At 41.1% G+C, this 24612-nt stretch overlaps 1 protein-coding gene across 6 annotated transcripts in view; it reads right to left on the bottom strand.

Moving 5' to 3' along the window:
- DPF3 (double PHD fingers 3) overlaps positions 1-24612 on the bottom strand; it is a 189786-nt gene that overhangs the window by 36551 nt on the left and 128623 nt on the right. For 4 of the 6 annotated variants that reach the window (XR_008733103.1, XM_055715720.1, XM_055715718.1 and 1 more), the window contains 4 exons: positions 22070-22165; positions 20991-21029; positions 17327-17405; positions 6503-6640 (listed from right to left, as the gene is read on the bottom strand). Coding sequence is in view for 4 of the 6 variants with exons in the window: in XM_055715720.1 (XP_055571695.1) it covers positions 6503-6640; positions 17327-17405; positions 20991-21029; positions 22070-22165 (352 nt within the window). In the remaining 2 variants the exon portion in view is untranslated. The remainder of the gene's footprint in view (positions 1-6502; positions 6641-17326; positions 17406-20990; positions 21030-22069; positions 22166-24612) is intronic. The other 2 variants (XR_008733104.1, XM_055715719.1) reach the window with 1 other exon arrangement.

Genomic DNA, 24612 nt, shown 5'->3' with positions numbered 1-24612 from the left:
GGTGAGGAACAGGCCAAGTACAGCTGAAACACATTCAAGGCTCTTGCTCTCTCACATGTACTCAGCCAGGTAGAGATGTGTACAGTAATTTATGTGGCCTTCTCGCCAGCAAATTAAGTGCAGGGTTTTTTTTTATTTGAGTTTTCCAGGAAAAAATGTAAATCAAACTGAATGAGAGGAAATGGCCAGTCTCTCTGGCACATTTACTCTGTCATTAACACCAGAGATAAGCATGTTGGCTAACTCCAAACTGGGAAGTGTTGGGGCACTTGATACAGAGACCCTCCTGCAGGCTGTAAGTGCAGCTTGGGTTCTGTGTCATTGTGGCACAGTACTCAACTGAATAAGCTCTGAACTTGGGTGTAGCACTGGGAAACGGCTGCTGCTCTGTTCCCAGAGTCAAGCTAATCAGCCTGCACAGCCCAATGGGCCTCCGCTAGCTCAGGCTCCCCACGCTGCACTCCCCCGCACAGCAGGGGCATGCCCTTTGCCAGCAGGCAGAGAAGCAGGCTATGCTGCTGAGAAAGGTGCTGCAAACCACCCACCCAAAGTATTGCCAGTTCTCCCTAGCAACTGGATTTTATCTCCTTTTTGAGTTAGCTGGTGCTGTGGAGATAGCAGAAGCTGCTTTCTTTGCACAGTTTTTAGCAGCTGTGACAGGTTTGCCTTTCCTACAGCCCCTGCTCATGGAGAGGCATGGCCAAGGAGCACTCAAAGCTACAAGAAGTGCTACGAGAAGGAGGTACACCTGTAGGAGTCAGCAGAAGCCTCTGAAGGTGGGGAAAGGAAGAGCATCTGATCATGTCTTTTACAGAGACCAGTATGGCCTGTAAGTTGAACAGCTAACGAATGAGCTGGGAGGTGGGTAGCAGAAGGTACAGCTAGGAAAATTACAGCATCAATTGATCAGATCTTGTTGATTTGAGGAGTCAGCGTTCCTGCACCATAAGGCAGCACTTCATAGAAATGTCTGTGCACTGATCTTACGGTCTTCTGAAGGAACACCTGAAGCATGGGCCAAAATCCCACTGCTCACAGTAAATCACTGTAACTGTCCAGTGCCTCGTGACAATAAACAGTAGGAGATACAGACTAGGAAAGAAGACAAAAGAGTCTGACATTAGAATACAGATTTCCTGATTTTGAGGGGTACCTCTCCTGAGACTTGGTCTCTGGCCACTGAAACGCATCATTCCCATCAGCTCAGGGAACTCAAGGAGGGATTATAGTGCCCGATATACAGCCCCATCCAGCAGCATCCCTCAGCATTCAGGTAAGAATGGCCAACGTCATGAAATGGATCCCTGCAACATGTTGTAGGCTTTGGATCTGGAAATTACTCCTCTTTGGATCTGGAGGAATGTGAGAAGGCAGAGCACCTAAGTTCAAATTCAGTCAAAACTTTTGGGTTTTACTTGGTTCAAATTCTACATGGAGGAGAGAAAAAGCAAGCAGATAGCAAAAAATGAGAAACAATGATAAATACATAAACGATACCATTCTGTCTCAAGAGATGGCATGTTATTGAAGCAACTCGTGTTTTTTGAAAACTTATTAGTCAAATTGGAAACATTTTTCCATAAACTACTGAGAGGCACTAGGTCCTTCTCTTCAATGACTTGCACATTGACAACAACATTTCAGGTCCTGGCCAGGCAGTATACAAAAAAAAACCCCAAACTACCAAAAAACCCCACCCACAACTCCAAACAAATGAACAAAAAGTCCCCTATGGGTCCCTGTACATAGGAGACAAATCTGGGATTTTCCACTATTCCAAAACTCTAAACAATTGATCCATTTTTTTCCTTAGCATCCTAAAACACAGGCACAAAAGTCTGAGAAATGTACAGCTGCAAAGAGGGTTTGAGTGGAAATCATTATGCAGTTCCAAACTCTGCAATCACTACTGTTTCTTTTGGTATTCTGACTCTTTTTCCTTATGAAAACAAGTTCTAGAAAAGGAAAAAACCAAACAGATTAATGAGAAGTCAACTCAAGGTAATGTATATATTTTCACTGAAAAGGCACCTGCTGCAGGTTATCTTGTCGCAAGGTGGGCATTGATGCATCCTTGCATTCGGAAGTAGCTCCCACCACAGCCCCAGCAAGGATCAGCACTGAGGCAGGGAAGAAGTAGGCCTGATGTAGCTTTTGAAATTGATGCTGCTTGTGGAGAGAAACAAACAGCTCGTCTCCAACTGAGGGGCTGACTCTTGTCATTTATTCATGGCCAGCCCCCTGCCTGGATGGAAATAAAAATGTTTCAAAGATGACTGTGTGGGGGAGCTGGAGGACAGCTTGGAGGCACACTGAGGTTAGCACATTAATTTTTTATCTCTGGAGACCGGGTATCCAATTATGCTTAGAGTACACAAATAACTTTGGTTGGTCTTTCCACTAGAGATTTATCCATATAATAAAATCTGCAATGGAACTGGGCACAATAGGCTGATGCCATGAAATAACATACACGGGTGGTTTTGCAGGTCAGATGCCCAAGCTAGCAGAGTGGCGGGAGGGCACAGGACTACGTTCTCGTTAACTACATGTATTGTAGGATGGCCTGACCTGCACAGGGCAGTTAGGCCAGTGACAGCCCGCATAATGTGCTTTATTTAGGGTTGTCATTGGCCAAAGTGCTTGTGGGCATAAGATCTGTTCAGTTGCTGTTTATTGCACAGCTGCCTGTAACCAACGTTCCACATAGCAAAATGCCACTGAAAACTCTTCTCCTTTAAAGGAGAGGAAGTTTTTCTCCATGTAGGCACACTGTCCTATTCTCCCAGGAATTAAGGAAGGGCATTTATACTAGTACACTCATTCACACACACACATCTATTCAATAGATAGAAGTCTAATGTAATTCCTCTATCAGAAGTGCCTCAAAATCTGTGAGCACCAGCTGCCCCCAGAGCTGGCCTGTACCCATGGAGTGAGATGGAATAAAACAGCAGGTGTTTTGTGGCAGGCTTGGATGCACCCTGAGCTCACAAATCTCATGCTCTCGGTGCCAACATGTGAAGGAAAAGCCAGAAGAAAAAAAAAGCTGAGAATGATGTGGATCATTTCTTTTTAGCAGTGGAGTTGGGGAAGGTGGGGAGGGGTGTGTGTGACTTTTTTAAGGGTTTGCTATAACTTCCTTTTCATAGACCCATACTCAGGTAAAAAACTCAGAGAGTAGGTCAAAAATAAATGTGTTTATAGACAGAGGCAAGACTAGGCAGTATGGAAGGTCTATTTCTCTGTGTCAAAGGGTTAGATAAGACATACAAACAAGGCAACTAAAGCTCATAGATTCATAGAATTGCTGAGGTTGGCAGGGGCCTCTGGAGATCATCTAGGCTAGCCCCCCTGCACAAGCACATTGCTCAGGATTGTGCCCAGTCAGCTTTTGAAAATCTCCACAGGTGGAGAGTCCATAATGCTCTGAGCAACCTGTTCCACTATTTAATCACCCTTATAGTAAAAAAAATAAAAAATAAAAAATAAAATTCTTATTTTTAAACAAAATATCTTGTATTTCAGTTTGTGTCCATTGCCTCTATTCCTGTCACTCAAACAAAGCACAGGCTAATATGTTTTAGGAAAGGCAAAGGCTGGAGAAGACTGTTGAACTATTTTCCATGTCACAAGGGGTAATCTATAGGCAAGGAAGAAGGACAGAAGGAGAGAGATATGTAAATAAACAAACCCTCTACAACAGTCAAGGACAGTGACATGTGCCAAGGAGGTGAGACTTGGGGCTTGGACCTGTCCCTGTTCTTTGATACATTCAGTGGTTCTCAGTTTCAGGTAGGTTCCTCCTGTCTACACCTCTTTTCCAGTCCCTAGATAATTTACTGAACTACCCAAATTGGTCAGTGCATGAGGAGGAGAGTAAAGATAAAGGGAACTGGGTATGTAGAAAGACAAGAGGCCATCTGGCACCAGCTAGGGCATCAATAGGTGAATCCTGCAGAAGCCCTCCTCCAGAAAGCTCATTCCTTGCCTCAGCACAGCTGCCGTTACCGCAGGTACTGCAAGGAGTGGAGGCTGCAGAGGAGACATGGGTACAAAAGAAGGAAGTTCATACTGCAGCCGCCTGCCTGAACTTTACTGACCCAGTGCTCACCTCCCACAGCACAGCAAATTCCAAATGGCTGGTTTGAATTTGCCTTGCCTTTTCTAAATCAGGCTGCTCATATCTCTCTGTCACAGTACTAAGCAAATAACCAGACCCTGCTCTATACCATATCTCTCGTCCTCCTGTTCAATAGGTTGCGGATTAGCTGTTTGGATTAACATCCCCTGCCCCGCCTTCCCTCCCTCTCTCCCTCCACCCCCCACCCCCCAAGCCCATGCAGAGAGGATTCTTGAAGCCTGAGCCCTGCACCACTGCAGACCTGTCAAATTTAATTCATAACACATGCCTAGCAGTTCTTAGGGGAGAGGAAGGATCTGATGCTCTGGCTCCCCACCATCCCCCTGTACAAAGGGACCATTTAATGACTGCACATTAGCAATGTGGACAATTAGCATTCACATGGAAGATAAATGGCAGCATATATTAAATATCGCCAAGTGAAAGAGCAGAGATGCAAGATCTGAGCTCAAGGCTGTAAACAAACAAACAGGCAAAAAGCAACAAACAGCCACTGCGACAGCTAAGCCATTTGGGAGAGTTACCTTCCGGCATCTGGGATTTTCCCCAGGGATGATCTTCATATTCACATGGCTGTTGCCCATACCTCACTGGCTCCTGGGTGTTGTTAAGCAGATTCTTTCTGCTAAGGAATCTGGACCTCGGAGTGGTTTACCCCACTGGCTCTAAACTTCTGCCTGTTTGGGGATCTGTGCACCAACAGCTGCCCTTTGCCATATGCATCACACTCAGGAGCTCTGGGGAACACAAGCCCAAGCAGCTCCTGCTTTTACCCTTTCCCATAGTGTAGAACACACCTTTCTTTCCACAGGCTAAGGCCAGCTGCTCCTAACCTTACCACAGCTTTTCTAGCTCCTCTTCGTGCTAACTTCTATAATTTCCACATTCGTATAATCAGAAGCCGAAGGACTGAGACTGTCCTTGGCCTCTATGACAAGCTGAAGGGCAGGGGACACTACCCTTCTTTGGGCATGTGTGCAAGGCCAGTATCAATATTAATTCAATACAGATTTGCAATATGCCTGTCAGATAGACAACTATTACTGACTACACTGCAGGCACAGGAAGCAAAAAACCAACACAGATGATGTAAATGCTAAGTAAACAAAAGCTACTGGCTGAAAACTGACATTCTCCAGCGTGCCCAAGCAGTTGCTCTTAATGCATTGACAGCTCAAGTTTATCAACAGCTGGAGGAGTCAAAATTACTTTTGCTGTGAATCTACAAAACATGTGAATAACTAAAAGGTAGAGCATAAAAGTGACAGAAACAGAGGGACTGCCAAATGGGATCACACTAAACAGCCCTTCAAGCTCAGACAGTGGCTAGTAGCAGATGCTTTGGAGGAAGGAAACCCCCTCCCACACCTCCCTGGGGATAATTATCAATTATCCTGCTTAGAAAGAAAATGTTTTCCTACTTCCATATTTCTTCCAGTTTGTTTAATGCATTAGAAGGTGTTTGCCTGGATATTTTTCCCCATAAGCATTTTATTGCTTTGTCCACATTGTTCAACAGTTTGAACTAAAATGACAACAGTTCACATAGTGATCTGAAAGGACTTTCTGAAAGTGAACAAAGCTATCCACACAAACCCCAAGGTGAAAGTAAACATCACATAGTATTGCATACTGGAAAACTGAGAAACAGGGGCTTAGAGACTTGCAAAAATCAGCAATAAAACACAGTTCTGTGCCTAAGAAGAAGAGGAAGGACAGTCAAACAGGGCCATCTGGACCACTAAGATTTTTTTCAGCCCTGTACCAGTGTGAGGAATCTAGGCACATAACCCTCCTCCCATGTTCCAGCTCTCCTCCTTGCACATCAGGACTGATGCCCTTTCATAGATTTTACCAAATTGTAACTAAGAAGTAGCTTTTGGTAAAAAGTTGAGGGTAAGCTGTTTGGGGAGGAGATGCAAGGATAAGAGGAACAGGTGCTGTAAATTTCATATCTAAAAAACTGAGACAGGGATAAATGTCTCTTATTCAAAGGCAAAAACAAAGGCAGCCTCCTCAAACTAATGGATGTGTATTTCCTTGACATCACTGCTAACAGCCACTGGGAGGCTGCTTGATGACAGGCAGGTTGGGCATCTCTTCCTTTCCCCCCTCTCCTTGCCACCTCCTCCCCACAGGAGCAGTAATGGAAAAGTGACTTGCTGCAGTGATAATGCTGGGTTTGAAATGAATTTCTGACTAGCTGAGCCAGCACCCGTGTGAGCTGTGGCTGATTAGCTCCAAGCATCCAGGCCCCAATCACTCACAACGGAGCCAGGCAATCACGCCAGCCTCCTCAAGGCAAAGACAGGGTGGAGACGTCTCTGAAAAGGATCTCAAAGGCAAAATACTACTCACGTTTGTGGTTTTCATTTCTGTGGACAGGGGAAGAGCGGGTCTCCTGCTCACGGGCTTCATCACCCTCTTCACTGGCAAGGTGGGTGTGAGCATAGTGGTAGCTTAGCCCAGGCCTGTTCTTGTAACGCTTGCCACAGACTGGGAGGAAAGGAGATATGAGGGAGGGGAAGAGAGAATGGAAACATCAGTGTGATCTGCAACAATGGCAGTATCCTCTCAAGCTCCCCTCTCCCCCGAGAGCAGCACCATACACTCCACATGCCTGCTTGAAACTCTTCCAGCTGATGTTGGTGAAAGGTGACAGAAACGCAGCTCTGCAGCTGCAGGTCCACAGAGAAGCTTTCTTCCAACCACGCCACCAGTAGTCCTTCCTACAGGCCTAAGCACATGCACATTCAATCTCTGCAGCTCATACAGCCCTAATCCTCTCTGCTAAGATTAGTAACAAGATTGCACATAAAATTAAATGAAATGCCAGTTCCTATGTTGGTGCTCCGCAATGCACAGCAGTGGAAACTGGACTGAGAAGAAAGGACATTATTTTCTTCATTACTGATCTCTGAGAATAGGAAAACAGTCTGCTTTTTGTTTGTTTGTTTGTTTGTTTGTTTGTTTTAAAAAAAGGCTTTCTGTAAAAGGGTAAAAAATAGCTTTATTCGCAGGTTCCTAGTCAAGATAAGGAGATGGAAATCATCCAGCTTCATGCTAGAAGAACATGTAGTAGTGACAATTATTTCCCCAGGTAAACTTCATATTCAGCATCCCAATAAATAATACCATGTGTGACAGAAAATCCTCCTTCTGAACTTTTGTTTATATTAGAGCTAAATCAACGGACATTAAGAACAGGATCGAACAGTTCAGGGTGATGAAAGGTCTACATTTTCACGGGGAGCTCACCACAAGGGCAAGCTTCATCATAAGATCCATTACATACAAATTCAGCTTCTAAAAAGTTTTTAATTCATGTAATTGTCTCTAAAAGTTACCTTTTTTCATCTTCAAAGCAGCCTCTGAATGTCCATTTTCTTCTATACAGCTATTGCGTCTACTAAATACAATTATTGCCTTTTTATAAGATTAGGAAACAAAGGCAAAGAAGCTTAGTGCCCTTCCTGCAAATTTTTATTCCTAACCACATTTTCAGTCACTTTATTAGCTTCATTAACCTCAAGGATTTCACACAGGAATAAACATCATGCCCAGTAGTCTGTCCTGCATAGCTTGCTTAGGAAGGTAAAGGAAGTGTTACTAGAACAGAGAACAGAATTCAGCGGTCTCTAGTTCTGTCTTATTTTTAGTCCCCTTGAAAAAATTTCCAAGAGGGAAGTCACCACCAATTCCTAACAACTTCCCTCAGCCTGGATACTGAAAATGTATCCTGCAATGTATATAGATACTTGCTTCCCATTCTGCAGGCACCTGATGGGAGTGTCATAAGGCTCCATAAATAAATAAAAAACCCAAAACAAATGAACAAACAAACCAACCCAAAAAAACCCACAAAAACCCAGACCTGCTCCAATTATTCATTTACATAGAAGTAAAACTTCCATTATTATACTTTTCTGCTACTACTCACAAGAAGCCAATTGACAGCCCACATTCTGGAACAGATGATAGAAAATTGTAAATCAAAGCCTAGCATGATTACATATTTCATTCTCCTTCTCTTCTAGCTGATTTACAAACTCCCTCAAGGAAAATACTTTGCCTTATTAGAAATGTGTAAAACAACCTCATGATACGAATAAGATGAGTGATCTGGAATATTAGATACTTTTATCTCAGTTTTCTCCATTCTACGAAGTGATGTTCACACAGTCATCATGACACGACAAAAGCTTTTTCCAAACACGATGTGTCCTTAGCCACAGATTTTTTAAGTCTTTGAATGCCCTTGATTTAGAAATGAGAACTCCTGCAGGAGGGGGAGGAAAAAGCTGGGGAGAAATAAAATGTCCAGGTACATATGCACATCCATTCTTTGAAGCATCTGCCCTCATTCCATATGTAAACCTAACTCTATTGCCAAACATTTTGAAAAAACCAGATTGCTGTTAGATGCATGCTCTCCACAGAACATCCAGTTGGTCTCCCTTGTTCTAGTACCAGCCATGTACTCTTCTAATGCATTCTGGAGAGGGAAACTACTCTTCCTCCTCTGCAAACCTACAGAGCAAAGGACAAGCAGTGGAACAGACACTGACAGACAGTCAATCAAGATCCACAGGTCTGTATGACTTTGCCTTCACTTTTTTAGTAGTGGGAAAAGTAACACAAAAGTAATCATCAAACCGGAGAGAGCTACAAAATGCTCACTGTTTAAACTATTTCAGAAAGATAAACCCCTCTCATTACAAAAATGTTACAGCACTTCTTAGGATGGAGAGAGAAGTTTACATTTCTATTTGATTATCATACTAAGTATCCTACTCTATCCCCCTTACTTGTGTGCATTTGAGGATGAATGCTAAAAAAATAATTCTTCTGCTATAAATTACTGCTATTGCTCAAAAACTTCTATTTTAATTATTTTGAGAGCACTATCAGGTGATCAGTGCTGTACTGACCAAGGTGGAGGCACGTGGAATTAATAGCTGCATGATGCATATTATCCAGCTCTGGTTTGCTCTTATATAGCTTGATCCTGTGTTAACGCTAACCTAGCTGTAAAATCAGATAAGCTCTAAAACCCAATCCCATTTACCTATTAGAGGCAGTTTTAAAATTCAAACCAAAAATATTTCTAGAAATTCTACCCGACTTCATTTCATTCAGCTCTCCCTGAAAACATACCCACAATTCTAGCTCTACTGTTGTTACCTTACAAAAGCACCATGTTCTTCAATGTAGGTCTCATGCACCTTTCTCCCTCAACGCACAAAAGGAAACTTGCATTCCCTGCAGGAAGTCCCAAGGCTGTGGCCTTGCTTCCATTCCATACAGGATCATGTAGGGATTTTAGCTGCCGAGTTTAGGATGGCATAGGAAATCAGATGGCTCTGCAGATTTGCCCTCTCCAGCAAAAAAGTATCAGCTTACCAAGGCGAAATAGCAAATAAGCTGAGGCAGTAGTAATTCTGCAGCTGAGCCCTTCCCGCTGCCAGAACTCTTTCAGATGGCCTTCAAGGGGGGCAATAAGCTGAGACATGCATAGTTAAAAAGGAATTTGGAAGATTCCTTCCTAAGATGAAGCAAAGGAGTTCTGTTTACACAGTCCCAACAGATCCTTTGTAGGACCAAAGATCTGCAGCTTCCAGCAGCCTTTTTTGCTTGGTGTCTAGACTTTACCACCTTTCAAATTCATGTCCCGTCATGGAAAAAGTCCAAAGCAATGCCGTGAGATGCAACTCCAGAGATTTCGTATTCCCCAAGCAAATTAGACTTTTGCAGGGGGGAAAGGGTTTCATGATATTAGTCAGGCAAAAGAACCACTGGCTTCAGTGAGAATTTGCTAGAATAAAAGCTGTCAGAACTTCAAGATTTCTCCAACAGACTGAATCTTCCTGAAATCACCCTAATCTCTTCTTTTCCAGATAGAGCACATTTTATTAATCTACCATATCACTGTGCTAAGAAGTAATTTCTGTAAAAGGGCAAACATTAATAAACACTTAGCTCTTATATAACTCTTCCCACTGCAAGACTGTTTTTTCAAACATTAATTAATCTTCTTCCACATTCCTGAGTGGGAAATACTATTCTCATTTCACTTCTGAAAAAAAGAGAACCACAGAGGGGTTAAGTGACTTGCCAACACAGTGATCTTTTGTCATTACCAGAGACCAGAATTCAAGAGTTCCAGCATCCAGACCAGTGCTTACACCACCACATCTTTCTCATTCTCCAAGCTGACAAAAGCATAATGAGAACTGGTTCTCCCAGTCTGAAATGTATGCTGCTGATTAGTTCTTAACGCTATGCAGCTCACACATAGCAAGTGAAAGCGTGCGTTTCATAAACTTTGCCAGGTGGTCTTGCCTTTCTTTCAGCAGCATTGACTTTTTTTATCTTTAATTTTCCTTGCTGGATAGGCTCATCATCCTTGCATGTGGTAGATTTCATCCTGAATCTCAACACTGGGAAGTTGACTTGATCATTAATTAGGTAGCCAAGCCCAATGAAAACAGCAGGAGTTTGTACAATGTAACCCACTCCAATTCCTCCTGCATTCAAAGGATATATTTTTGCTACAACCTAATGTGAATGCCGTCTTAGGAACAAGCTGGGTAAATAGGCAGTAATACAGCAGTGCAGATCAAATGCCACAAATGGAGAAGAGGGAGAGATTTTATGAGGCCACCAGATACTCTCCTGTGATGAACCTTACTTTCCTTCCAATTTGAAGACTGAAACAAAGACATTACACAACTGCATTATGGGGGGAAAACATAATTTGCAGATAGTTTAATCATAAGCATTGAGCTCTGTTCTAAGTTCTGGCCTCTAATAGCCTGCAACTCTTTGGATAAGCAAATTCTCTCTGTGTTTACGTTTCTCAATGAGTAAAATTAATATAAAATACTTCCCATGCTTTAAAAGGGAATTTGAAATCTATGACTTAAAAGACATCCTCATCAAATATTTAATGGCTGTGTTGTTGTCATTTTGAAATTGTTACACATTTGGTCCTTGGCAGGCTGTGAGCTATGTTCCAGCCAGCTCTCCACATACATTTTGCACAATCTGTCACCAGTATAAGACAGAATGAAACAATCCATGTTTTTAGTGGAAACAGGAAATTGAGGGAGTACATGGTTTGGGGTTTTTTTGTCACTGAATCTTGCCCCCCTCATTGTCTCTATTTGCTTTTCTCCTTTGCCTCCTGTTCTTTTTTCACAGCTGGGCTGCGTCAAACACTAACTCTTAAGTTAACTGCTGGCAGGCAGGCATTCCTCAAAGTTATCTTCCTGTCCCACCATTTGCTCTACTCCAAAAAAAAACCATTCCTTGGTAATATAATCTCCCCTTCTAGAGATTATATATAATCTCCCACATCTAGAGGTCTCAAATGCTAACAGTGTATTTTGACCCCCACTGATGGAAAGGCATTATGCTTGTCCCTCTTTGATCAGTACTGTCATCTATACACCTCTAATATTAGAGCAGCTGTTTAGTAACCTATTTCATAGGGGATTTTATGTAGGTAGTAAATAGTCTTTGTTTCAGTGTCCCCAATGGACAAGTCCCAGAATCTACCTGCTGTATTAAGATCACAAGAATGTTGAACTCCAGCACAAAACATGCATAGGTCAACAAAATATAGGTCCACATTTCAATAAATGAATTGCTAGCAGAAGCAAAGAACAAAAGACGTAGCCGATATAAGTAGAAAAAGTTCAGCTGTCAAGAGTCAACTCTGTTCCCCTCTTTTCATATGCTCTACTCCAGACCTGTGTTATTCAATTTTTTTTTAATTTTTTTTTTTTTAAAAAAAGGGGTCCTTGCCTCACTAATCTTGGCTTTTCTACCAGTGTAGTCAATGAATGTCAAGTACAGCAGCTATGGCGGGACAGTTGTTTGTTGGGTTCATCTGAACAATCATCTTATTCTAGATCTTATTGCTTATTAACTACTTAGGGATTCACTAGAAAGGATAATACCAGGAGATGATTTAGGGCTTAAACTGCTAACAGTTTAAAGGCAAGCTGAAGTCATGATGGAGATTTGTGAATAGCATGTAAAAACATAATGCTATAATCAAAGCATTTTCAAATCAGCTTGTCATTGTGATATTTAACCAAAGGTCTGTCCTAAGAAGCAGCAGTTAGTAGTGTTGGACTCTTTCATAGTATCGGTAAGAATTAAGACAACAGATTAAGTCTTAGACAACTGGTAGAAAAAAAGCTAAATCACGATTTATCTTGTAGGCCTTTTGCATTCCAGCAAATCCTCCAGTTGTTACAATGAGTCTGACAGGATCAGGTCCACTTCAAGGAAATGAAAAAGAAGGCAGGTGAAGTTAGCAAGGTAATTACTAGAGCTGTCACTTTGTGAACATATACAATAAAATAGTTCCTAAAGAACAGGTCTTAAGGAATTGCATTTGGCAAGTCATGCTAGAACAATATAACATTTAACTGGGATTTGCTAAGGAAACTGAGAGAGAGATCCTCAGTACCCATTGAAAATCAAGGGAATCTGCTAACCTTAAATCATGTAAACTACCTGAAGACTCCAGCCTTTTGTTGGCAGAACTTACAATACATTTAGTGTAGAAACGGAATGGGGATGAAAAAATTAACCTCAAAATAATGAAAGTTCAATGTCTCACTGGATAATGAACTTAAAGAAAAAGCAGGAGGATGTTTTCAAGCTATAGTGATTTGGATGTAGGGTCAAGTATTTTAAAAAAAAAAAAAAAGAAAGAAAAAAAAAAGGTGTTCTGAATAATTATTAGTAGTTCAAAATCAAGTTCAAAGTCTCCACTTAGGGACCAAGCATATTAGGGACCCGGTATATCTTGGCCTCAGAGGGACTATGAATAAAGGATACATTACAAACATGAGTTGTTATGCTAAAATATCAGTTTATATGGAATAAAACTAAAAGGAGCCAAGAACATACTGGTAGGAGGAAAAGAAACAACTCTAGAGATTGGCAAGCAAAATCTTCCATAGACAGAGGAACAGAAAACAAAGGTGGAAGTATGTACATAGATAAGTCTCCATGGGAACATGAGAAGAATGAAAGCAGACAAATAAAGATGGACAGCAGAAAAGTTAGTAACTTGTAGAGATTTAACACAAACTAACCACTCTGGCTCAAGGAAGCAGACATCTGGAGTCATGAAGAGCTCAGGCGCTACAACTGATTGCAACATTTGAACAAGAATACAAGTTTCTAGATAAAACTTCAGAGAAGCTTTTCTTCTTTTTAAAAAAAATATAATAAATAATATGAAAACAGTAGAAAGATTTTTAAGAAGACGGCTGTGGTCGAACTGATCGCTCCCCAGCTGATCATTTGACAATGACATGACATCGATTCTTATTACATACATAGGTATTCATACATTTTTTCACTCTGCCCCTCCTTTAAAAATCACATGCCCAGCTTATCATGAACAGCTGTGTGGGCGTATCTTCCACTTTTCTTGCTTGACACCAGTGGCTTTGCTTTGCTCCTCAAGCCCTACTTTTCACTATTGTTTAAGGCACCTGGCTCCATCTCCTAGCCAGGTATTCAAGCTGCGTTTGGGTCTGGTCTCATACAGCAGCTGACCCATTCGGCTACGTTACCATTTCCAGCCTGCACCCATCTTATACCAGGCTGCCCTGCCATTTTCATTATCCAAGCGTTTATCCCAAGGGAGCTCAAGGCAAAACACTACCCAATACAACTGGCTTTCCACTTGCTGATTTGATGAAACAAGGCATTTCATAATTTTTAGCAATTTTATCAGTGCTTTGAATGGCCAATCTTATTATTCTGAACTTCTGATACAGTATATGCTCAATAAAGTCAACTGAAGTATTTCAGAATATTTCATTCCACAAAACAAGCAATCAACCACCTTTTCTTAAAAACATAGGGTGACAAAACATTTTGAGTTTTGAAAACCTGCTTCCACATAAAAATTCCCTATTTCCAGTCAGTTTTAATATTGGGACCAGATTTAATATTGGTTTGTAGCTGAATGCCTCTTCCAAAAAGCAGGCCTTTTCAGAAATAGCATTGGTATCTTCCAACACAAGGGGCTGCGTCAGCTGGGTACCATTCTTGCATCATCTTATTGACACAGAGACTAGTTTTTTCCCATAATCTTAATATTACTGATGAAACCCAGTGATATATTCTTGTTTCCTATAAACATGCATAACTATGAAAAAAGAGCAGAGTAGTTCTTTAGCACAAATCAATTTTTGTGCCCATGCAGTTAAGTAAGAAAATTAATTTGTTTTAGATATGCTTATGCTTTTTTCTTTGTGGTCACTTTCCAAATTCAAATATCAGAGCACTTGCAGAAAAAGCAACCTGGAAGTAAATTAAATAATATACAGAAAAAATAAAGTGTCTACCCCTTAAGTTAATTATTTATACCAACAGTGTGATTGTGGGAATCACGTTTTCCCAAACAGGAAACATTCACTGTTCTTGACCTGCATGTTTCTATGTAAAACAAAAGTATCCGCCCAAAACATCTGCACATGGAACACTGCAAACCAATTTCTGACATACCACAATTAGATTGAGATTTATCTATAAAAATATTTAGCAAATACTTTCAAAGGAAAAAAGTATTCAAAAAATCCACCCAAGCAAGAAAGAAGCCTCAACTTAAGCCAATTATTCGCAATGAATTGTATGTAAAATTCCTACAGAAAGTTAACAAAGCCAGGATATTACTTCAGGATGATGGCATTAAAATTGGGACAGTTCTTTCCTTCTGCTCCACAGTCAGGTGAAAGAGTTCTTCTACCACATAACCCTTTTCTCAGCTATCTACAATGGAAAAGGAGGAGTCAGTGTGTGAAGTCTGGATTCCAAAACTTCTTATGACTCACCTCTAACTATAAGTTTCCTAAAAATGAAAGGTATCAGCCAAATGAAATAGGAAAGTTTATATTTCCAAAACCAAAGAGGAAATCTATGCTCCAAAATGTAAGCCAAGGCAAAATTCCATCAGTACAGAAATGTACCAGAGCCTTGACTTCAGTCCAGATTTCTGCTGCCTGTTTTGATATCTTAGATGTTTCACTTACTCTGTGAAATCTCTACTAAGCACATCGTGAGTTCTCCAAAAGCAAAGCAAGATCAGACAATAAAGAGACGTTATGTCCAAAATTACTACCACTGACAAGTGTCCTTGGACTTAGGAAGGATGTTCCAGATTCCAGAAAAGAGATAGACAGTTATGCATATAGCAGCAGAGGAAAGCTGTGGATTTCAGCAAGATACATACTGGGCTCCCAGAGAAGTCTTAGAAGACACATTCTTCCAACATACAAGAATAGCTACTTAACCACAACAGAAATCTCCTCACTCTGCATATCCTAAAGAGCTCTTCCTCCTTGATCACGTGTTCAGTCAGTCCCATTCGTGTGCAAGTCTTTCATTTCTGCTCATCGCCTTTGGAATATTCACCTTGCTGAACCAAAATGCCCAGCATGTCCATCACTGTACTGGCCAGATCACCTGGTCTTACTATAAAAGAATATGATTTGATCACATGGAATGTAATTCTTATTTACCATGCATGCTCCTTATTTCTTCATGTTTTTAAAAATAACCAGGAAATACTCTCATAGACTGACATAGTAACGGTTGGTCTTTTAAGGTCAGTAACATTGCAAAACGGCAAACAGTGGAGAAAGGAGGATTCTAATTGTCCTCAAAACCACCACACATTTTTGGATCACAGAAATGAAGACCTCCTGCTATTCTCCTACTTGTATTAACTTTTGTTAGGTTATTCTTACAGGATAGAAGGCACCCAGCAGCACAATTTATTACTGCATGTAAGTAGTAAGTCTGTAGTAATGGGAGACCTCAAAAGCATGTGGGTAAGATCAGTGCCCTTCACAGAAATTTCACAGCGAAGCAAAAAAAGAATATCAAAAGAATCATAGAATCATTTAAGTTGGAAAAGACCTTTGAGATCATCCAGTCCAACCGTTAACCCAGGACTGCCAAGTCCACCATTAAACCATGTCCCTAAGCACCGCATCTACACATTTTCTAAACACCTCTGGTGATGGTGATTCCACCACTTCCCTGGGCAGCCTGTTCCTTAACAACACTTTCAGTGAAGAAATTTTTCCTAATACCCAGTCTAAACCTCCCCTGCTGTAACTTCAGGCTGTTTCCTCTTGTCCTGTTGCTTGTTATCTGGGAGAAGAGACCTGCCCCCACCTGCCTGTGGCCTCCTTTCAGGCAGTTGTAGAGAGCAGTAAGGTCCCCCCTGAGCTTCCTCCCTTCTGGACTAAACCCCAGTTCCCTCAGCCACTCCTCACAAGACTTGTGCTCCAGACCCTTCCCCAGCTCCATTGCCCTTCTCTGGACACGCTCCAGCACCCCTCTGGAAGTGAGAAGCCCAAAACTGAACATAGTATTCAAGGTGCAAGAAGAAGGAAAGCACCAAGGAGTAGACCATAAGAAAAGTACATTGTGTATCAAATATTGGACTCCTTCCTCATATTAGGACTCTGGCATCCTTCTTCAGTTTCAGCATTGGGGTCTGGTATAATTTTTCAGCTGGGGCAGTGCCTTACTTCACCTCCAGTCCCAATGCGAGATGTCAAACAACACAGCCATATTCAAAGGGAATATGTATCAAAACAAAGGATTCCAGTTGTGTTTGTTTCTTCGGAGGGGCCAACTCCTGATGATGCCACAAGAGTACTTTCTGAGTGAGGGATGAACGTAAGACCTTCAAAATTTAGCCCAGTGAGATTTTAAAAGGACTGAAGGAAAGAGAATTGCCAAATATATGAAGAGATACAAGGGTGAAGTACCTTTGTCGGAGATTTTTGAGTTATGCTTTTGTTTGTAACTATCTGAAACAGAGAAAGAAATAGAGGGTGAATCTTACATGGGGGAAAGGAAGACAAAAGGCAGAGAAGCCAGAAAAAGAGAAGGAGAAAGAAAGAAAATGTAAGAGATGATTTATTATAGGGCAAAGGGAAGTGGAGTCTTGCCAAGGACTTAATTTTATTTCCTTCATGCAAAAACACCAAGACCAGCAGCAGCAGCAGGTGGCAAACATGCAAGTCAAAGAGCAGCAGAATATTTTGCTGGAAGGAAAAAGACAAAGCCCTGAGTGCACCGAGCTGGTATGACCAAGCTGGAAGCAGAATTAGCTGTCTGGGTGCTACTTACTGTCACAAACATAGGGTTTGTCATGATCATCCTGGGAGGCAGCATCATTCCGTCTCCTGCCACCTCCAGATCCCCGAGCCTGCAAGGAGAAGAGGAATGTTTAACTTTATTCCATCACCCCTCAGATCTCCTTGTGCCCCTCACCCCCCTATGAAAAACGTGCAATGTAGTGTAAACTAAACAAATCCTCAGCTTTAATACAGGTTTCTCAAGGGTGGGCTTGACCCTTCATCTCCTGAGATATGCACTATGTTAATGGACCTTGTAATACAGTGGAGATCTCTCCACAGATAACCCAAACTGTTCATCCATAGCAGCAGGTCACTGCCAGCACATATTCAGTGAAGTATCATCACACATTCATTTCTGAAGATGTTCAAATACCTTGTTTAACCGAATATGAATGAATGGATGAACAGGTGTTAGAGAATAAATACAATAATTAAATCAGCCAGAAAACAGGCCCCAAATAAAACAGAAGTAAAATTATTTCTTTTAATATTTTCAAAGGGGGGTTGTTCATTTTGTTTTGTTTTGTTTTCTAGCTGAGAAGCAATGTTTTGAAATGGCCTTCTGGGACAAAGATACCATGGGTAATTATAACATGGACCTTTGGTTAGTTGGTGGAAAGGATTAGGTAACATGGCTACCTGCAATAACAGAGAACAGGAATTACCCAGAAAGGTCTCTCTGCAGTTCTGTGTTCCTACAACATACCAAGTTGGCAGCTCTGGAAACTGAAAAGCTGTTTCTCCACAGCACAGACTACTCTGTCATGAGCTTCAAGGGTAAGAGTGGACTTCAGCATCAAAGCTACTTGGTCCTGACCCTTCTCAGCTGAGATGCCAACAAAAGGACAGCTTGTATCTGTCCAGTGCTGGAGGCTGTGATGTGAAACTGGGAATGGAACCAAGGCCTTAGATTCTATCATGTTCACTAATGTACAGCATGTAGATGACAATAATTTTAGACTTGATCTTTATTTGAGGAAGTGATCTGCAGGTGGATGGCTAGATAGCCCTTTATTAATTCTGCCAGCTACTCTATTCCTGGGTAAAAGCAACGAAATTGTTTCTGCTGCTCCTCTTATTAAACGGTTGATGTTTCTCACCCTAGACAAGGCCACCGGACTCAAATCCTTCAAGCTTTTGCATGGGAAAATAAGAAAGGGACAGAGCTTTGTCAAGTAAAGCTGGAGAAGATGTAGAAATTCTGAGAATATTAGCACCCCAGACACAAAGGGGTCATTGGAGCTCTGTCCCTCTTCTATGGCTTGGGACTGAACTAGCACTATTTGAGCTGCATTCCATCAGACATCTAAAGAGAAGGAACAGTTTTACATTGGCCTGCCAAAATCTGACAATATGGGGATTTATAAAAACTTCACACATTACTTCCCTGGGATTGCTCAGGTCTAACTCTTAACACAGTCCTGAAGGAAAGACATGGATTTGCAGCTGTCTAGATAGGGTAAATACTATTAGATATGACACGTATAGCTCTGCTTTCTGCAAAAGACCTCTGTACAGATCAGCACACACATGCAGAGTGAGATTTGTAAGGGTGAACTGAAAAGCAGTTTCACCCTGGAAAAGGCCCCAGCAACAACTGTTTGGTGGAAGCTACTTTACTGACCATATCACATAAAATCATCTTACTAGTCTGCAATATTTTCTCTCTGACTGCCAGCTCTGTAAACCCCCTCTGGGCTATGAAATCAATCCCAGGGTAGTTCCTTTCTTCTCTCACTACTGCAAAATGTGCTGCAAGATGAATTTCAGTCCACGGCAGCTCCTATACAACCCTCAGCTCATCAGAGAGTCTTCACAGAGGCAAGCAATTGGCCCTTAATAAATATTTCTGCTAGTACTTGGATTAGGATATAATTTCCCTATCCTACCAGCTGCACTGGTTTTTCAGGGCTGTGAAAAAGCTGTAAAGTCTTACTTTTGCCACTAGTCAGTAGGTCTGACTGTTTACACACTTAGAACAGATCTGTTGAGTAAGAAAGTACTATTTTTACAGAGGCACCTTTCAGAACAGGACAGTAATTAAAGGTCTGTTGCTCAGAGTTTTGCTAGTCTCACAGCCCGCTGCTTCCCTTCAAACCATTCTCTATGGAAGTGCAGGAGTACAGCACTCATGTCATGACTGCGTGTCAGATATACTTTTTCATGCACTGAACACACGGGAAGATTTTTCAAGTCAATGACTTTCAATGGGACTTGGGTTCCTAAATGTCTTTAGGGCCTTTGAAATTGTCCCACGGGATATCCAGCTGATGAGCAGACAATCTGTAAGGTGCAGCTGCATTCCTTTCGTATCTCCTAGCAAACTATCCTTCCCAGCTCCTACAACATTCTCCTTGTCCAGCGAAGATACTAAAAAGCTCCTTCCATAAATCCATCTCTTTGGCCTTCAGTGCCCCTCCTAATGCTCCCACAATTTCAGGGCTAGCCCTGAGGGGATAATAAACCAAACTGAGTGCCCTGTGCTTGCTGCCAGCACTCCAGTCTGTTGAGTTCAGTCATCCACAACTGCCTACATTCTCATGACACGGGATGCAGCAAAGACTACGAGACATGATATGTGAAGCCTGGAAGCCAAGGCACAGCAGCCTTGAAGCAGCCAGAGAGAGTAGCCAGGGGGACAGATGGAGAGGCCAGGATTAAAAAAAAATTCATGCTGTAGGGAAAGGAAGGGACATTTGCAATTTGGAAAGTCTAGAGCAGTAATTCCATTGCATTAATCCCACATCAATGCTGTCAGCTCTTCTCACTCCTCTGAATCCCTGAAGGCCACACTCTGCAGGACCTAGTTTCCTATGCATGTCCTTCCCCTCTTCTGCCCTCTAAAAATACCCTATCCAACTCCTTCCCAGAAACAAAGTGCTGCCCAGGTTTCATGTCCCCTAATTTCACATCCTTAGCCACAATTTCCTACACTGGGTCAGGCTCACATTAGAAATGGGCAACTTGAAGAGTAGCAAAACACTCATGACCAGACCCAATTCAGGCTTACCAGTTTTCAACAACAAAAGAATCTGGCTCTAATTTTGAAACCCTAATTTATAACACATTTTGCTTTGGTTATTGATGCCATCAAATAAAAATGAAAATTGCTCAAAGTATTTGGCACTCTTCAGACTTCTCTTTTTTGTACTGAATGAAGCCAGGGCACTAGCAGAGCAGGAGTTAGTTGCAAGAAAAAGGCAAGAGATCCTGCTGCTCCTGTACTTAACAGGGGGCCAGTTCTAGGGCAGAAAATAAGACATGACTTTATGCTTCAAAATGAATGGGACATCTAGTACCCTCCAACTGCTTTCCCTACATTAGCAGAGAAAAAATAATGGAGTTATGCTGAAACAGTTTCCTGAACAGGGAAGTAAACCTTTGCACATAATGGTAACTTCAGGACTCTGTTTGTGTAGGCCTGGGATATATGAATACAGGAAATTCCCTCCTCCTGAGTGGTATCTCTCTTTTAGCTGTTCACTCCCTTTCACTAACCCTAACCAGCATGCGCAGTTTATGTGAGAGCAACTTATTAGAAAAGAATTGTTAGCCTGGAATATTAGTTGATTGCTACAGTCAAGCTTGTGTGCATGTATTGATTCTAACTCCTGGTTTTGGTTACTGGTTCATACAAATTTTCTGAAACTTACATTTTTCTGGAAAATTTTTTTCCAGGTGGGGGTCTTTGGCTAAGAAAGAAAGAAAGAAAGAAACTGGTTCAGGTGATTTTGAGAATAAGGAAGGTGAAATATATACTTATCCAATTATTAAAGTGCTTTGATCTTATATTAAAGGACTTAAGCTCCAAAATAAAGAGGAGCAGAAAACTGAAACAACACAACAACAGACGAAACCAAAAGAGAGGGTCTGATGCATAAGTACATTGCAAGTATTCAATGTGGTTTCATGTCTCTCTCTTATTTAAAAGCTATTAAATCCTGCTCATTTGGCCTAAAATGTGGCCCTTCTTGCTTGACTCCTACAAACACATCAAAGGTATTTCTAGAGCTCCTGCGCCCCTGCAGCATCCACTGGAGCCAAAGAGATGAAAATGTTTGAAACCTCCAAGAATTGTGTTCATGTTTATTTAGATGCCTAGCTTATGGGGCCACAATTTAAAATGTTGATTCCAAGTTTTAAAATGTTGGCCTCATTACTTAACTGGTGCCCTGATGAAATTGTGAAAAAACATCTTAGGTAAGCAAAGGGACACAGACTCCCCTAAGGATAAAATATTGCCCATTTTAAGCAAATGGAAGATTTGCCATGGGCTCAAGAGGGCCAGTGTCAGCCACAAAGGGCTACCTTGGAGAAAGCTGCAAAATGTATTAACACAGTTCAAGTTACTGTTTTGGTGGGGTTTTTGGCTGTCATGACTGAATTTGTTGCTTTTCTGTAATTAGTAAATGTTGTTTTAAAGTAAGAGCACTGTAATAGCAGGATGTCATCATAATTATTACAGTTTACATTACAATTGTAAATACAACACCATAATAAATTTACCCCAACTTTTTACTTTCAAAATAGTCTTTTTTTCTTGGTAATTCACAAAAGTAAACTGAAAAAATATTAAAAATCTTTGACCATATGATTGAAAATTATCTATAGTGTTATCACTATCATATATCTATAGATATACACTTCACATATATGATACATGTGACAAATGTAAACTTAGAAAGCAGAGGTTTGCTTCCTTCCTTTCTATTCCAGCAAAGTTTCCACCTACCCGTCCTCTAGGCCTGTTCTTTCGTTTTGGAATATCTTCTTCCAAATCCTCTTCCTCATTTACTTCATCTGCATTTTCATCATTTTCTAAAACCCTCTGTGGTTGAACAATAAACAGGAATGGTTAGAAGTAAACAAGGTGACACATAGCCAACTGCTGCTCTTTACCACAGAGACTGCACGTTATTAAATTACAGTTGATCAATGATACAATGCCAAATCAGATCCCAGAACCCCTACTTCTTTCCACTAAAGCAAAATGCTTTCCCTTCCACCCTCAGTTCTCCAGGGAGTTCTTATTAAAAAATACCACTGATATCAGTCAACTATGAAAAACAGGTTCCTAAGAAATAACAGTGGCATCACTGAGCACCAATACCCCAAGACAACACAAGTATTAGAATGCATAACTGCAGGCTCTGTCTGGGAAATCGTTTGCATGATTTTTTTTTTTTTCTTGCACCTTAAATTGTTTTATTTTCCTTTAATGTTGAGAATGCACTTTAAGAAGACAGAAACCAGTGGTTTCCTCCTTGGCAGCTCACAATTTTCTTTGTTTAGCAAAAACAGAGAAAATTCCTCCATGCATTCCAGCATGTTTGGTGGATCTAGAAAGTAACATCTTTCAGGGCATACACCACAGGTACAACCCCGTAATCTGGAAGCAGGGGTCTGGCTGCATGCGAACGCTGTGGAAGTACAGGTCTCACTGAAGTTAATAGGAACAATAGCAACAGTTCCTTCAATACATTGTTTAATAGGAAAAATAAGTCATCATCTTACATAATTGTATGATGCCCAAGCCAGGGAATTTAAATACTTTCATCTTCATCTTTTGAAATGTAACCTCTCCAGAATCAAACACAGGCTGGACATCCTGAATAACTGCACAAGTCAGACATGGCATGGACAAAGGCAAGACCAATCATCACAACACTACTGTGGAAAGAGGCCCTGTTGACATGTCTGCTAGAAATACAGAAATGGGTCCCAGCCACTCCTGCCATTCATGGTGCAGTGCCAATTTGTAAGGGACTAATCTGGAATGACTAATTTATCTTTGCCATGCCACCCTTCATTTAAATTACAACATGCAGCCATGACGCATAATGAGTGACAATAAACTTATGGGGAAGTTTTTCAGTCTTACTGTATTTGTCCCTTCCCTGTAAAATTTCTACTTAACAGCTATTTGAGAGCCAGCAGAGGGAGAACAGGAGCAAGTCACAGTTGCTTTCTCTTTTCTGCATACCTCAAGCACCAAATTCTGAATTTGTGGGAAAGGATACAACAGAAATTTCCCTTTTAAAAACCCCTGTATTTGGAAGACCAACTATACAGGTTTACTCTTATTTTATCAGCTAACTTTTTAAGACTAATATTGGACAGTATCCCTTTTGAAAAGTACAAACAATTTTTAGAACATGGTAGAGGATCAAGTCTTCATCTGGTTTTTGCTCCTTTTATTTTTACATCTCAGGAGGCTATTAATGAGGTCAGACCATTATGAAATAAAATTTCACAAAATGCTACAGTATTAAATACCAGAGGGTGTAAAAGATAAGCAAATTCCAGTTCTGCATATATAAAATGTTTCTTAGAAATACATGCAATTGCATACATTAATTGGCTTCATTTTAGGAAACCGAAGCATTTGGAAAATGTTGCACATGAGGAGGCTAGTGGTAAGTAAGAAAATAAACAAACTTACTGATATGAGTTTATAGTTTCACATTGCTTCCTATCTTAAAGTATCTCCAAAAAAAGAGAAGACTGCAACCATATTGTATGTGGGAGTGGAAGAAGCTACTTTACAACAACAATAATAATTCACAAGAGCAGTTAAGAGAAGTATTACAAACCACTTTCTTTCTTTAAAATTGCAGCATCAATTTAGGAAACAGATAGTAAGTAACCAAGTGTGAATCTGGTGACACTGCCAGGGTAATGACTTTAATCCTTGATAGAATGGGCATAGCCTTTCTGATGCATCGTCAAAAGGCTATTCAAAGCCTTCTCCAGCAAACAATGGAGACACACATTCAATACCAATTTACTGTAGGGCAAAATCCTCAAGCCTGTTAAGTAACAACTGTACAGCAGGCCCCAATGACGCCATCTATTTAGCAGGGGGAACCCGCACCCTTTTTAGCAAAGTAACTTTTCTTTTCCTATTCTGTCTTTCTAAAACAGTTTCCCAGCCTGATGTACTTCAGTATAGCTAATCACCAAGTCTTCTTCTGACAGATATTATGAGCATGAGAGGGGGGTAAGCGGCTGGGGCTGAGGTGGGAATTACAATTACGTCTATCCCACCTGCTCACTTTCATCACCACTGAGGCCAGGCCCTTTCACGTTACAGCACAGAAGAGCATGCAATGGAACAAAACAGATTTGCCTTCTCTTATTTGTCATGTGGATAAAAGGCACTGATCATGATTTTGATCTGGTACAGTCTAGCTGCCAGGTGCTGAAGTACACACTCAAAGCTGGCTACTAGCAAATGCTTCGGCAGTCATTGTTGTACAGACCAAATCCAGATAA

The sequence above is a fragment of the Falco cherrug genome, chromosome 7 (assembly GCF_023634085.1).
Source record: "Falco cherrug isolate bFalChe1 chromosome 7, bFalChe1.pri, whole genome shotgun sequence".
Classification (NCBI taxonomy): Eukaryota; Metazoa; Chordata; class Aves; order Falconiformes; family Falconidae; genus Falco; species Falco cherrug.
Note: the sequence above shows the minus strand (reverse complement) of the source record. Positions and strands in the feature narration are given on the sequence as shown.